Source organism: Ruditapes philippinarum, unplaced genomic scaffold (assembly GCF_026571515.1).
Source record: "Ruditapes philippinarum isolate M1 unplaced genomic scaffold, ASM2657151v2 ctg5778_1_1_1_1, whole genome shotgun sequence".
In the NCBI taxonomy this organism is placed as follows: Eukaryota; Metazoa; Mollusca; class Bivalvia; order Venerida; family Veneridae; genus Ruditapes; species Ruditapes philippinarum.
In genome coordinates, this window is record NW_026865662.1 from 120,823 (window position 1) to 136,080 (window position 15,258).

The 15,258-nt window shown below is 34.7% G+C and overlaps 1 protein-coding gene across 1 annotated transcript; it reads left to right on the plus strand.

The window, feature by feature from the left end:
- The first annotated feature begins 2,844 nt into the window (after nucleotides 1–2,844).
- LOC132729947 (uncharacterized) lies at nucleotides 2,845–9,200 on the plus strand. Its single transcript, XM_060715782.1, has one exon. The coding sequence runs from the start codon at nucleotides 2,982–2,984 to the stop codon at nucleotides 9,198–9,200; it is 6,219 nt and encodes a 2,072-aa protein (XP_060571765.1). The 5' UTR covers nucleotides 2,845–2,981.
- Nucleotides 9,201–15,258: the final 6,058 nt, after the last annotated feature.

Consider the following 15,258-nt stretch of genomic DNA (forward strand, 5'->3'; position numbering starts at 1 on the left):
ATTATAATTTTACTTTCAACACTTCAAATTCTTTTTGCTCCTATCATTTTGTTTTGAAAGGATTGACTTCAGATTTCAAATTGCTCTCTTTTCCCTTAAAGCGTAGAAATTTCTGTTTAACATTTATTGACAAGATCACACACATATTATGTTGTGCAGAAATATTTAAAATTTGAGTGCTTTTTTGATACTGATGAAGATAGATATTTATATCATAATAGGTATTTATATCATTATTGATTTTTATGCCCTCGCCATATAATGGCCGGGGCATATAGTGTTACCCTGTTACGTCATCCCGTCCTTCCGTCATTCGGTCATTCCGTCATCATTAGTTTCCATTCATTATCTTAGTAAGGGTTGCACACATTCGACTCAAATTTGACATATGGATATGTTGTGAGAAAATACAGCTCAAGTTCGAATTTGGTCATGGTTTGATGATTTTTGGCAGAGTTATGCCCCTTTTTCTTTGAAAAACATAGGAAATTTTCATTTTCCATTCGTTTTCTCCCCAAGGTACAACACATTCAACTCTAACTTTACATTTGGATATGTCATGAGAAAATACAGGTCAAGTTCAAATTTGGTCATGGTTTGATGATTTTTGGCATAGTTATGCCCCTTTTACTTTGGGAATAATATCAAATTTTCAGTTTCCATTCGTTATCTCCCTAACGGTACAACACATTCAACTCAAACTTGACATATGGATATGTCATGAGAAAATACAGGTCAAGTTCGAATTTGGTGATGGTTCGACGATTTTTGGCAGAGTTTAATGCCTCTTTTACTTGAAAATAATATGAAAATTTTAGTTTCTATTCATTATCTCCCCAACAGTACAACACATTCATTATCTCCCCAACGGTACAACACATTCAACTCAAACTTTACATATGGATATGTCATGAGAAAATACAGGTAAAGTTCTAATTTGGTCATGGTTCGATGATTTTTGGCAGAGTTATGCCCCTTTTACATTGAAAATAATATGAAATTTTCAGTTTCCGGTCATTATCTCCCAAACAGAATTACACATTCAACTCAAATTTAACATATAGATATGTCAAAGGAATGCACAGGTCAAGTTTGAATTTGGTCATGGTTTGATGATTTTGGGCAGAGTTATGTCCCTTTCACATTGAAAATAATATGAAATTTTCAGTTTCCATTCATTATCTCCTCTAGGGTATTACACATTCAACTCAAATTTGACATATGGATATGTCAAAGAAATGCACAGGTCAAGTTTAAATTTTGTCATGGTTCAATGATTTTTTGCAGAGTTATGCCCCTTTAACTTTGAAAAAAAGCAAATTTTCAATTCCCATTCATTATCTCCCCAACATATTCAACTCAATTTAATGATATGGATATTTCATAAGAATGCATTGGTCAATTTTGAATTTGGTCATGGTTTGATGATAGCTGACAGAGTTATTCCTCTTGAACTTTGAAAAAAAAATTAGAAATTTTAAGTTTCCGTTCATTATCTCCCCAATGGTTGTACACATTCAACTCAAAATTGACATATAGAGACATCTTAGGAATAAGCAGTTCAAGTTTGAATTTGGTTGTGGTTCAATGATTTTGGACAAACTTATCTTTCTTGAATGTTGGAACAATTTTGAATTTTCAGTTTCAGCACTCATACTTTTGTGGAAATGTATGTAGCCATTAATTTGGCTACAAATATGCAATATGCAATTTACAAAAGGTTAAAACTGAATAATTTCAGTGCCTTTATCATTGTATAAAAATGGTTTGTGTGAACATTGAATAGTTTTCAGGTCTGAACTTAAAATGAAAAAAATAATTTGTTGAAACAAATTTGGAACTAAATTTTATAACATCTGAAATTTTGGCTGCATGTGGGGGCATCTGTGGCATGATGACACATTTCTAGTTCTTTCATAGTTTTGTCTTCCTTATTGCATCCAGTATTTAATTAGTAGAGTTTCTCTGTCTCTTGTGACAGCTCTTGTTGTCTGCATGTGCAAAAAAATGGGATTACTCAAAAAGTAATAAAGCTAAGTTTATAAAACTTGTAGTAAAAAATACAATCCAAATTAATATTGCTTAAAACATAAAAGCCTACTAATGATTGAAATATTTCATTTAATATTTCATTATTTCAGACTTTACGATTAGATGATGTGCTATATTCTCCCTCTTCACTGGCTGATTTGATGGGAAACCGAGACACAGAAATACCAGATGACATCATTGTAGCTGCTCTCAACTTAATAAAGTCTATGTGTGATAATCCACTACAACAATACATAGGGTATTTCACACCGGCAGAGATTCTCTTTAGCCTGAACAGTACTACAACTGCAGTATCAACTGTTGTCAAACAAGCAGTGCCAGATGGACAATTCTCAGTAAATATTCATCCACTACCTGGTCACTGGGTAACTTCATGTTACGACCCTCAGAAAAATCGAGTAAGTGTATATGACTCATTAATATCTCAGACACACTATCGCCAAGTTGTTCCCCAACTGAAAATGGTTTATGGTGTAAAGAATGCATCAAATATACAATACTGTCAAGTTACACAACAAGGAAGTGAACCATTGTGTGGAGTAATGGCAATCTGTTTTGCTTTTTCCCTGTTCTTAGGCAAGGATCCCGAGTGTATAGAATATGACTGTGGAAAAGCGAGAAATCATCTGCGACTGGGTTTACTGCATGGTCAAATGAGTGAATTTCCTTAAATTACAAATAATCTTGAACATAATTCTTGTGTAAGAAATTTAACTGTTAACACTACAACAGTAACTGACAACTTACAGAAATATTTCGAAGATCAACACACACGTTATGATCAAAATCAATTAAAAAATCTCCAAACAAATAGTCAAAAGGAAGATAGAACAAATTGTTATAAGAAACATTTAGATATTTCCTCTGTTGATAAACAGAGCAACAAAAGAAAAAATGACAGATTACGAAAAACGTTAAGAAGGCAGTCAATGACTGAAACTGAAAAAATGCACATGAAATTGAAGGACCGAGTCCGAAAAAGGTTGATTAGAAGTCGAAAGAGTCCTACTGAAAAAGAAAATGATTTGGAGACAGACAAATTGCGAAAAGAGAAAGAAAGATGCCAAATGACTTGTTCTGATAAAGAAAGCATTTTACATAAGGACAAGGTGAGAAAAAACAGTCAAAGAAGCCAAATGACCTCTTCTGAAAAAAAAACTGCTTTAAACAAGGACAAAGTAAGAAAAGATAGACAGAGGAGTCAAATGACCTCTACACAAAAAGAAACTGCTTTAAACAAGGACAAAGTCAGAAAAGATAGGCATAGGAGCCAAATGACCTCTACACAAAAAGAAACTGCTTTAAACAAGGACAAAGTCAGAAAAGAAAGGCAGAGGAGCCAAATGACCTCTTCACAAAAAGAAACTGCTTTAAACAAGGACAAAGTCAGAAAAGATAGGCATAGGAGCCAAATGACCTCTACACAAAAAGAAACTGCTTTTAACAAGGACAAAGTCAGAAAAGATAGGCAGAAGAGCCAAATGACCTCTACACAAAAAGAAACTGCTTTAAACAAGGACAAAGTCAGAAAAGAAAGGCAGAGGAGCCAAATGACCTCAACACAAAAAGAAACTGCTTTAAACAAGGACAAAGTCAGAAAAGAAAGGCAGAGGAGCCAAATGACCTCAACACAAAAAGACCTGCTAAATACTGTCGATAGGTGCAGAAAACAATCCAAACGGCAAAGTACAGCTCTTGAAGAGAAAGTTCTAATTAGGGAAAGGGAATCTGGTTTACGCCAAAGTAAACGAACAAAAACTCAATCATTACATCAAGCAATAGAAGAGTTTCATCTTGCTTCATCACAGGGTCCAGTATATGTTTGTGCTTCTTGTCTGCGTATGCTATATAAACAGTCAGTCATCAAATACAAGCAAACTAAATACATGCAATCAGTAAGCAAAGTAATTTCAACTGATTACCCTTGTTTTGAAAACATATGGGTATGCAATACATGCCACAAACATCTTCTTAAAGGTAGAGTGCCACCACAGAATTTTTCAAATGACTTACAAGTTGATAGATTACCAGAAGAATTGATAGGTCTCACTTCATTAGAAGGACATCTAATTTCTCAGAGAATACCTTTCATGAAAATTATGTCAAGGCCACGTGGTGGTCAGAAAGCTATAAGTGGAGCTGTGGTGAATGTCCCTGTAGATTGTAGTGATACTTGCAAAAGTCTGCCTCGTCCTCCACCAAACTCTTCTTTCATAATGCTAAAATTAAAACGCAAAAAGGAGTACAGATCTACAGTAATTGATCAGGTGATAAGACCAGCAGCTGTTAATCGTGCTTTGAAATGTTTGATTAAGATTAATCCACTATACCAGGATGTAGAAGAAAATGAAGAAGCGTTCTTAATAGAATCTGATGATGAAGATAAGGAAATGTGGACTGATATACTCTGCAATCAAACTGCAGATAATACTGTTAATGTCGGTGAACGCAAAAATGAGACAGAAAATGTGCATAGTGATTTATTCCCTGATGAAAATGAGAGAGCATCGAATCAAACTGAACACAACAATGACGCCAGTGTAACGGAAAGCTTAAATCAAGCAGAAGACAATGACATTGTTTCTTATGAAAATAACACTTTGTTACTGACCACAAACAGTGATGAAACAAATGACTGTAGTTATGCCCAAGAACATGATAATGATGTTAGCGATGATGAAGATTTACATGAGCTGGACATACAAAAAGGAATTCCACTAGATACATGTTTACAGCCAACAGAGTGTCAAGGAAATGACATTATTTCCATCGCTCCCGCAGAAGGAAACCGGCCTTTAAGTTTATTGAACGACCCTCACGCAGAGTTGCTTGCATTTCCTGTTCTGTTTCCGTATGGTCGATTTGGTTACAATACAAACAGATGTACAAGGTTGCATTTTCGTAAATATCTTAACACCCGACTTCTTAATATAGACACAAGATTTGCAACAAATATTGATTACATATTTTTTATGCAGTTCCTTGCTGAAAAGAAGCAGATTGTGGAAAATGTTTACATTGCTTTAAGAAAGACACAGTGTTCAGAGTCAGTTACAGCAGCTACTCTACGATCTTCAGATATTTTAAAAACGTTTATTGCTAAGGACTTGGCTTACACAATATTGAAAAACATTCGTGGTTCACCGGCATATTGGCAAAAATGCATGTATGATTTGCTTGGAATGGTGAGACAACTGGGACAGTTCACATGGTTCTTGACTCTGTCATCTGCAGATCTTCGCTGGACTGATACAATCAGAATCATTGCTCAACAGTCAGGAGTCCTTCTAACTGACAAAGACATTGATAATATGCCTTGGGAGGAAAGGTGCAGGTGGATTCGGAATAACCCTGTTACAACTGCAAGGCATTTTGACTATAAGGTACAGCAGTTTTTCAAACTCATAATACAGAAAAACAAAGCCCTTGGAAATGTAACAGATTTTTTCATAAGAACAGAATTCCAGCAGCGTGGTTCCCCACATGTGCACTGTGTCTTGTGGGTCAAAGACGCACCAATGGCAGGAGAACAGTCTGAAGAGGAAGTCTGCTCATTTGTTGATCAATACATACACTGCACATTGCCACACAATGATGATCAACTACTAAACCTTGTGTCAACACTTCAAAAACATTCACATACTAGATCATGTAGAAAAGGATTGCAGTTCTGCAGATATCACTTTCCGAAACCACCTGTTCCTTACACTCTTCTAGTTACAGAAGAAGATAAAGTTACTAGCAAGCCTAATCCACCTACCAACGCTCCATCTAATCAGACTGCACAGCATGATGAACCAGATGATGATCCTCAGGTGAATTACAAGAATATATTCATACAAGTACAACAGTACATACAACAGTTTGAAAAAAACTACCCAGATGAAAAGTTATCCCTTTCACAAGTGCTCAATGCTTGTAATGTCAGTGAAGAACTGTATATAAAATGTTTGAGGAAGTTAGAGACAGGTGCAAAAAAAGTGCTTCACAAACGAGAGCCATGCGACAAATGCATCAATAACTATAACCCAACAGTACTCAAAGCTTGGCAAGCCAATATGGACCTTCAATTTGTGACTGATGTATACACCTGCATCATGTATATAGTGAGTTACATTACAAAAGATGAAAGGGAATTGAGCGATGTTCTCAGACAGGCATCAAAACAAGCGTGTGACCAAAACATCAAACAACAGTTAAGACAACTGGGTAATGTCTTTCTTAATCACAGGGAAATATCAGCACAGGAAGCAATATACAGAGCTCTCCCTTTACCCTTAAGACGAACTAGTCGTACTGTTATATTTGTGACAACAGATTTGCCAGAGGATAGAGTTAAACTAGTGAAGCCTTCAAATATTCTTGAGCAACTTGATGATGAAAGTGAAGAAGTGTTCTCAACCAGTGTAATTGATAGATATGTGGCACGACCAGACTCATTTAGTCAAATGACATTAGCAGAATTTGCCTCTTGGTTTACCGTGACAAGCAACTCAACTAAAGAAGATTTCCTTCCTGACATTATGGAAAATGAAGAGGAGTTGCAAGGAACAGTGATCAAACTCAAAAATGGCAAAGGTCGTATGAGGAAAAGAAAAACACAGGCTATTGTAAGAACTCATGTGTTTTCAAAAATGAAACAGTCAGAAAAGTTCTACCACTCTAAGTTAATGCTTTATTTTCCATGGCGAGATGAGAATGAGCTGAAACTTCACTTCAGTACTTTTCAAGACGCATACCAGAATTTAGAAGAACAAGTCAAAGAAAACATGAAGCAGTTTGAATACAACAGTGAAGCAGTGGATACAGCTTTGGAGGATTTAGAGGAAAATGGCCCAATGATTGATGTTTGGGATACTCTGAACAGTGAAGCTTTGCAGAGAAATGCAGATGATCTTATTGCTCCAAGAATAGTAGACACAGATTCAGCAATGATTAACCCTGATTTTTTCACAGGGATAAACTCACATGACATTCGAGGTGATATTGGTACCTCTGCAGCTACTTATTCGTTAAAAGATAATCTTTTAACCGATGAAGAAAACCGAACGCATATCCAACACCTAAACAAGGAACAGAGGGAAATATTTGATGAAATATTAAGATGGTGTAGAGAATACTCCTACAGTAAAAAGTGGGGTAGCCCACCCCCACCATTTCACCTGTTTGTCACAGGAGGTGCAGGGACAGGCAAAAGCTACTTGATTCGTGCAATTTATAACACAGCAGTTAGAGAGTTGCAAGGAGAGGGAGATTGTTCCTCTGATTGTACTGTGTTACTTACAGCACCAACAGGTACAGCTGCCTTTAATATAGATGGCATGACAATTCACTCCGCACTCAAGTTACCTATTAAGCAGCATAGCAAAGCAGGAGGAGAATATACACCATTATCACAGGAAAAATTACATGACTTACGATGTAAACTGAGTTATTTGACTATCCTAATTATAGATGAGATTTCAATGGTGAGTGCCCAGGACTTATACCATATTCATCGTAGACTCTGTGATATCAAGGGCACATCAGATCCAGGTACATACTTCGGAGGTGTTTCAATCCTAGCATTTGTTGACTTATACCAGCTTCCACCAATGGGAGCAAAACCTGTTTTTTCATTGCCTGAAAATGCTTTAGCAAGATTAGATGGTTCATTGTGGGAAAACCTTTTCACCATCCATCACCTTGAAACAATAATGCGTCAGAAAGATGATGTTGAATTTGCAAATATGTTAAATAGAATAAGAGTAGAATCTCATACTGAAAATGACATAAAGGTACTAGAAAGCAGAATTGTTCACCCTGGTGACCCAGATTATCCGCAAGATGCCCTGCATGTGTTCCCTTCAAATGAAGAGGTTGATAGCCATAATGCCAGGAAATTGTTGTCATTGAACATGCCATTGGTGACATTTACTGCTGTTGACATTAAATCTGACAATACTCCCTTACCTGAAACCCTTAATCTCCCTAAAAACCAGTCGCTCACTGGTGGTTTATGTGAAAAACTATCTCTCTGTAAAGGAGCAAGAGTTATGATCACAAAAAACATAGATGTGACTGAAGGACTAGTAAATGGTACACAGGGTATTGTAGAAGATTTCTGGTCAGCTCCAACCGGGGAAGTCACAGCTATAATTGTAAAATGTGATCAACAAAAATGTGGTCAACAAAGTCGCTTGAAATTCCCTCATATAGCCAGAAAATACCCAGGTGGAACTCCTATATTCAGAGATGAAGTACATATCCAAACTAAAACTTGTACAGTAATCAGACAGCAGTTCCCACTCCGTCTATGTTGGGCATGTACAATGCACAAAACTCAAGGTATGACATTGCCCAAGTGTGTTGTAAGTATAGCAGGCCGATTTAATGATGGACAATGTTATGTAGCTCTAAGTCGTGTTACTTCTCTCAGTGATCTCTTCATAACTAAATTTGATAAAAAGAAGATTAGAGCCAGCAAAGACAGTACTGATGCACTTCATAAGATGAACAAAAAAAAGTTTAAAATTTCACGAAATCCAGTCATCACAAAGCCATCAAATTTTTTTTCTATTGTGCTTCAAAATGTGCGATCAGTTGTAAAACATATACAGGATATAAGGACCAGTCACGACTTTAGCTTAGTTGATCTACTTTGTTTCACTGAGACATGGCTTAAGAGACACAAAACACCAGAGATACAAGGTATGCGTCCATTTCGACAGGACAGGTCACATAAACGAGCTGGAGGAGTTCTTGCCTATGTGAACACCAACTTCGAGTCAACCTGCCTCAAAGCTTCAACATCAATTCATGCTGACCTTCTATTGGTGAAGATTGACATTTTCCAACAAACACTGTATCTCGTGTTAGTTTACTGTGCACCAGATGGAAATAAGAATGCAATAATCAGTTGTATAGATGATATTTTAACTCATATTCCACCTGATCAACACCTGATCATTCTTGGGGACTTCAACCATGTTACTCTTCAAATAAAATCCTTACACAACATAGTGGACTCTCCAACCTGCAAGACTGGTTCTATTCTTGACCAAGCATATACAAACTGGAAGACAAAACCTCTGGTTTACCTGTCACCAGCCTACTTTAGTGACCATGACACTGTATGGATAGGATTGCCACTGTCTGACTTATTGTAGAATGATAAAGAATACAAGAACAAGTGGTCAGTGATCACATGTGCTGCCTCATGATTGTAAATTTCATGTTACAGCAACTGTTTAGCAGGAAACCCAAAAATCATTAACAGAGCAAAAGGCGTTTTTTATTCATTGGCCATAACTCGGCCAAAATCATATTGTGCAGAAAATCTTTGTAATATTCGCAAGTACTTGCTACCAATCAATCTTGTAAAGTTTCATTGAAATTGCATTGGTTGTATAAGATTTGTCCAAACAAACTTCAAAATGAAAATAATTAAAGGGCTGTAACTCTGACAAAAATCATTTAACCATGAAAAGCCCATGCATGATCTGTACATCTAGACTTGGAAAAGATCATTCCTGTAATTGCACCAGTAGTTTCTAAGAATGATTAATTCATAAGTACTTGAGCTACTTTATCCTGTAAATGTTTCATTTTAGTATCATTTACAAATTTTATCTATTCGGTTAGTGAGAATTTCATTAATGGTTTAAAGGAACTCCACTGAGGTTAAAAGCCTAAAAACATAAAATTTTAATTTTTTACATCGATAAATATGAGCATTTAAAACAGAAATATAAATAAAATATAATTAAGAAATATATAAGATAACGTTTAAACGCTTTTCAATTTTGGGTCATTTTTCACTATTATAATAATTATTCTGGAAAAACGGAGCGAGTTTATGATCTGAAATTTTGAACATAAGTTATTAGTCTAGATCTACATCAAATGGAGTAATAATCTCAAAAAATTATTTCCAGTCCCGTCATGTCAAAAAACCTCAGTGGAGTCCCTTTAAGAGGAGACCTTGCCACTTGCCACTTCTCTGTAAAGGCGACACATAAATAGTCAGTTTAAAATTTTATACTTTCTTTAATGCATATTTAAACAATTTTAAACATTTTCCAGCAAGTACCTTTAACATAATATCTTCATGCTTAATTTCGTACAAACTACTACTTTTTTTCCAAAACCTGTTTGGGGAGCATAAACCGGTTCAACCCGCTCTTGGTTTTATTGGTTTAATATTTTGATACCATTGTAATTCTATTGGACATGCATACCAAAATTCAAATTACAGCAAATTCTTTTAACAAGTTATAGACTTTATTCTATTTGCATTTGGAAATTTTTTTTTCTATTCATAAATTAATGGAATTGTTAGAAATCAATTAACGGTTCCAGATCGAATGAATATAAGTAATTTTATTATGTACATTTTCGACCAGTATTTCTAATATTGGACACAATTTTCTGTCCTTGAACATATTTGATAAGCATTGAACCAATATGGTTTTCAACCAATATGGCAATCATCGCACCAATATTTATAGCATTGGACCAATATGTCTGATATGATGAGACAATATTTTGAGCATTGAACCAATATTTCTAGCGTTTTATCAATATTCCACAATTGGACCAATATGTCTCACATAGGACAATATTTTTAGCATTGGACCAACACATGTATTTGTCAGGTATTTGACTAATATGTCTAGCATTGGATCTAAATGTTAAACATAAGCCCACTTTCTCTAGTATTTGAGAAATATATTTAGGATTTTGACTTGTTACATGTATGTTATAATTTCAATTTGTCAACTCAGATTTATGTTACGTAGATGAGTGCGTGTATCAAAGTATTTTTATGTGACACAGAATCATTTGTTATTCATAGCACATGTATGAATTTCTATGAATAAAATCATGTAAACTTGCAGTATTTTTTTTCTCAAAGACTTGGTAAATGAAGGTCTTTTGAAATAATGGTAACTTAATTCGGACCTTTGTTGACATAACAAGGCATTAAATGATAAATGAATAAACTGCACTTGAATGATAGTCAGTGGCTATTGAATTTTAGCTGAACTTTAAAAAAAATACAGGTATTGTTACAGGCACGTTGACGTCTGCAAACTTGTACCTTGATCATAACTTGGTTCTTTGTGTATTGTCTTGACACACTTGGGATAAGACCGTTAAGTAGACCAGACTAACCTTGATCGTCATTGATAGATCTCATTAGGCACATGTGCAATGCAAAAGAATCATAACTCTGCCTTGCCTTATTTTGGAGTTATTGCCCTTGTTTCCATTTTACACTCTGTGAACTTAGTCCGGAACCACAAGAGGTATCAAAAAGAAACTTTCTTGTAGATAGATCACATTGAGAAAAAGTGCAGTGCAAAAAAAATGACAGAACTTTGACTTGTCTTATTTTGGAGTTATTGCCCTTTGTTCATTTTTAGCTCGACTATAAGAAGTATATGGAGAGCTGTACATGTCCTACTCGCCCCGCGTCCAGATTTCAGATTAAAGTTTTGTGCAGTAAAATATTTTTCACTATAATTTTGTCATTTCTTAAGGTATCAACTTCAAACTTCAAATATATGTTCCTTATCATCAACCACATCTTATGTGACAAGGTTCATAACTCTAGCACCAATATTTTCAGATTTATCTCCCCTTGAACTTACAATTTTCCTTAAAAAAATACTATTTTTTACTGTAACTTCTTTATTTCTTAAGGGATCACCCTCATACTTCAAATAAATGTACCTTACCATCATCCCCATCTTATGTGACAAGGTTCATAACTCTAGCACCAATATTTTTAAGATTTATCTCCCCTTGAACTTAGAATTTTCCTTAAAAAAATATTATTTTTTACTGTAACTTATTTATTTCTAAAGGGATCAACTTCATACTTCAAATATATGTACCTTATCATCATCCATATCTTATGTGACAAGGTTCATAACTCTAGCACCAATATTGCAAGAATTATCTACCAATAAACTTAGATTTTTTTTACTAGGAAAATGTTATTTTTTACTATAACTTTTTAGCTCACCTGTCATTAAGTGACAGGGTGAGCTTTTGTGATCGTTTTTCGTCCGGCGCCCGTCCGTCCGTTGTCCGTAAACTTTTACTTTAAATGACATCTCCTCATAAACCACTAGGCCAATTTCATCCAAACTTCCCAGGAATGTTCCTTTGGTGGTCACCTTTAAAAATTGTTCAAAGAATTTAATTCCATGCAGAACTCTGGTTGCCATGGCAACCGATAGAAAAAACTTTAAATATCTTCTTTTAAAGAACCCAAAGAGCTAGAGCTGAGATATTTAGCATGAAACATGTTCTAATGAGTGTCTACCAAGTTTGTTCAAATTAAAGCCCTGGGGTCAAAATTGGCCCCGCCCCAGTGGGTCATTGATTTTCCCTATATGCATATAGTAAAAACTTAAAAAATCTTCTTTTAAAGAACTCAAAGAGCTAGAGCTAAGATATTTAGCATCAAACATGTTCTAATAGGTGTCTACCAAGTTTGTTCAAATAAAAGTCCTGGGGTCAAAATTGGCCCCGCCCCGGGGGTCATTGATTTTCCTTATATGTGTATAGCAAAAACTTAAAAAATCTCCTTTGAAAAAACCCAAATAGCTAGAGTTTAGATATTAAGCATGAAACATCTTCTAGACTGTGAGAATCAATAAGAATTAGTTTCTCTGTGTCCAAAACCTGTTCGGGGAGCATCACCCGGTTCAACCGGTTCTTGTTTGTAATTTAGTGAATGAAATGTTCCTCTTTGTTACATAATTCAGGCTCTTATTTACTGTCAAGCACTAAGAATGGTAGAGCACAACTCTTATTTCATATTTTGTCTTTCTTTACTGCTTAATTTAGTAGAGCATGCTGCCCTTTCTTACAGCTTTTGTAACATTTATTTACTCATTTCAGAGGTGTATGAATAACATGGTATTGTCAGTTTGATGCATGGGTGGATTTTAGACAGTTGATATTCAACCCGTTTCAACTACTTCAAGATAATCTAGTGACGGATTTACCAAATATGAAGTTCCCAGGAATAAGATTGAATATGTTTGAGTGTACAATACTGAAACTTATTGTGATACATTTGATTTTTGAACATGAGATATTTGATGTTTTGAATTGAGAAAGGAGAAAAATAACATTGAAATTGTGGAAAGAAAAAATGACAGCATAAATTAGCATAAATTTTGAATATGTAAATTGAAACCTTCTTGATTATTTGCAGTAAAAATGACATTCATATAGTGATTTAAACATGTGTTAATATAATTAATTTTTGATTAATAAAATTTGGAGGGAGAAAATGGCTAAGTTAAAAACACAAAGGCTCTGTTTAATATAACTTAATATGACAAATATCTTTAAAACATACATCTAATATTGAAATGAGAAATAGTTATACATAAACTGAGTTCAGAATTGAATGATAATAGGAAAAAGTAAATACACATGTACATGTATTAAAAACAACAATAGCAAACAGTTTTAAAAATGATGCATTTTTTGTTACAATAGTCGGGACCCATTTTGTAAAATATAGTAGGATATTTCTTATAAGCATTGCATTATGCTTTATGAGGAAAAGAATGGTTTGTATTTGTATGAATATTATTTTTGCTTACCTGAATTTAGCTTGTAATGAGTTGATAATAAATGATTATGACGTATTGTAATGATTGTAATTGTAATTACATTTTAAGTAATGTCAAGGTTTGTATTAGTTTATTGACTGTATGATTGTAAAACTAGAAGGTATAATGATGAAATTGTGACTGTACGATGGTAAAACAGGAAGGTAAAATGATGAAATTGCGACTGTATGATGGTATAACTAGAAGGTATAATGATGAAATTGCAACTGTACGATGGTAAAACTGGAAGGTGTAATGATGAAATTGAAACTGTATAATGGTAAAACTGGAATGTATAATGATGAAATTGCGCCTGTATGATGGTATTACTAGAAGGTATAATGATGAAATTGCAACTGTATTATGGTAAAACTGGAATGTATAATGATGAAATTGCAACTGTACGATGGTAAAACTGGAAGGTATAATGATGAAATTGCAACTGTATGATGGTAAAACTGTAAGGTATAATGATGAAATTGCAACTGTACGATGGTAAAACTGGAAGGTATAATGATGAAATTGCGACTGTACGATGGTAAAACTGGAATGTATAATGATGAAATTGCAACTGTATGATGGTAAAACTGTAAGGTATAATGATGAAATTGAGACTGTACGATAATAAAAATGTAAGGTATAATGATGAAATTGCAACTGTACGACGGTAAAACTTGAAGGTATAATGATGAAATTGCGACTGTACAATGGTAAAACTTGAAGGTATAATGATGTAATTGCGACTGTACAATGGTAAAACTGAAAGGTATAATGATGAAATTGCAACTGTATGATGGTAAAACTGAAAGGTATAATGATGAAATTGCAACTGTACGATGGTAAAACTGGAAGGTATAGTGATGAAATTGCAACTGTTCTACGGTAAAACTTGAAGGTATAATGATGAAATTGCGACTGCACTACGGTAAAACTGGAAGGTATAATGATAAAATTGCAACAGTACGATGGTAAAACTGGAAGGTATAATGATGAAATTGCGACTGCACGACGGTAAAACTGGAAGGTATAATGATGAAATTGCGACTGCACGACGGTAAAACTGGAATGTATAATGATGAAATTGCGACTGCATGACGGCAAAACTGGAAGGTATAATGATGAAATTGTGACTGTACGACGATAGAACTTGAATGTATAATGATGAAATTGCAACAGTACGATGGTAAAACTTAAAAGTATAATGATAAAATTGCACCTGTGCGATGGTAAAACTGGAAGGTTACTTAGGTATAATGATGCAATTGCAACTGTATGATGGTAAAACTTGACGCATGTTAAAATCAATAAGTACCATCTACGTACTGACCATGGGCAATGTCCCTTCTGAAATCTAAATCAAAATAGATCATCTTTCAGTCACGACCAACCTCTTCACCAAATCAATGGACTGTATGTGAAAGTTCTTATATTTATTTCTCAGTAGCCCATTTCAGGTGACATTGGCATGCTGGTCGGACAAGCTTTAATTCAGTGACCTGATCTACTGACCTGAAATCAATATTAGATCAACCTCGACATTCAAATCTTTAGTCGTTAGACCCAAAAGGTTCCATAGTTATTTGAA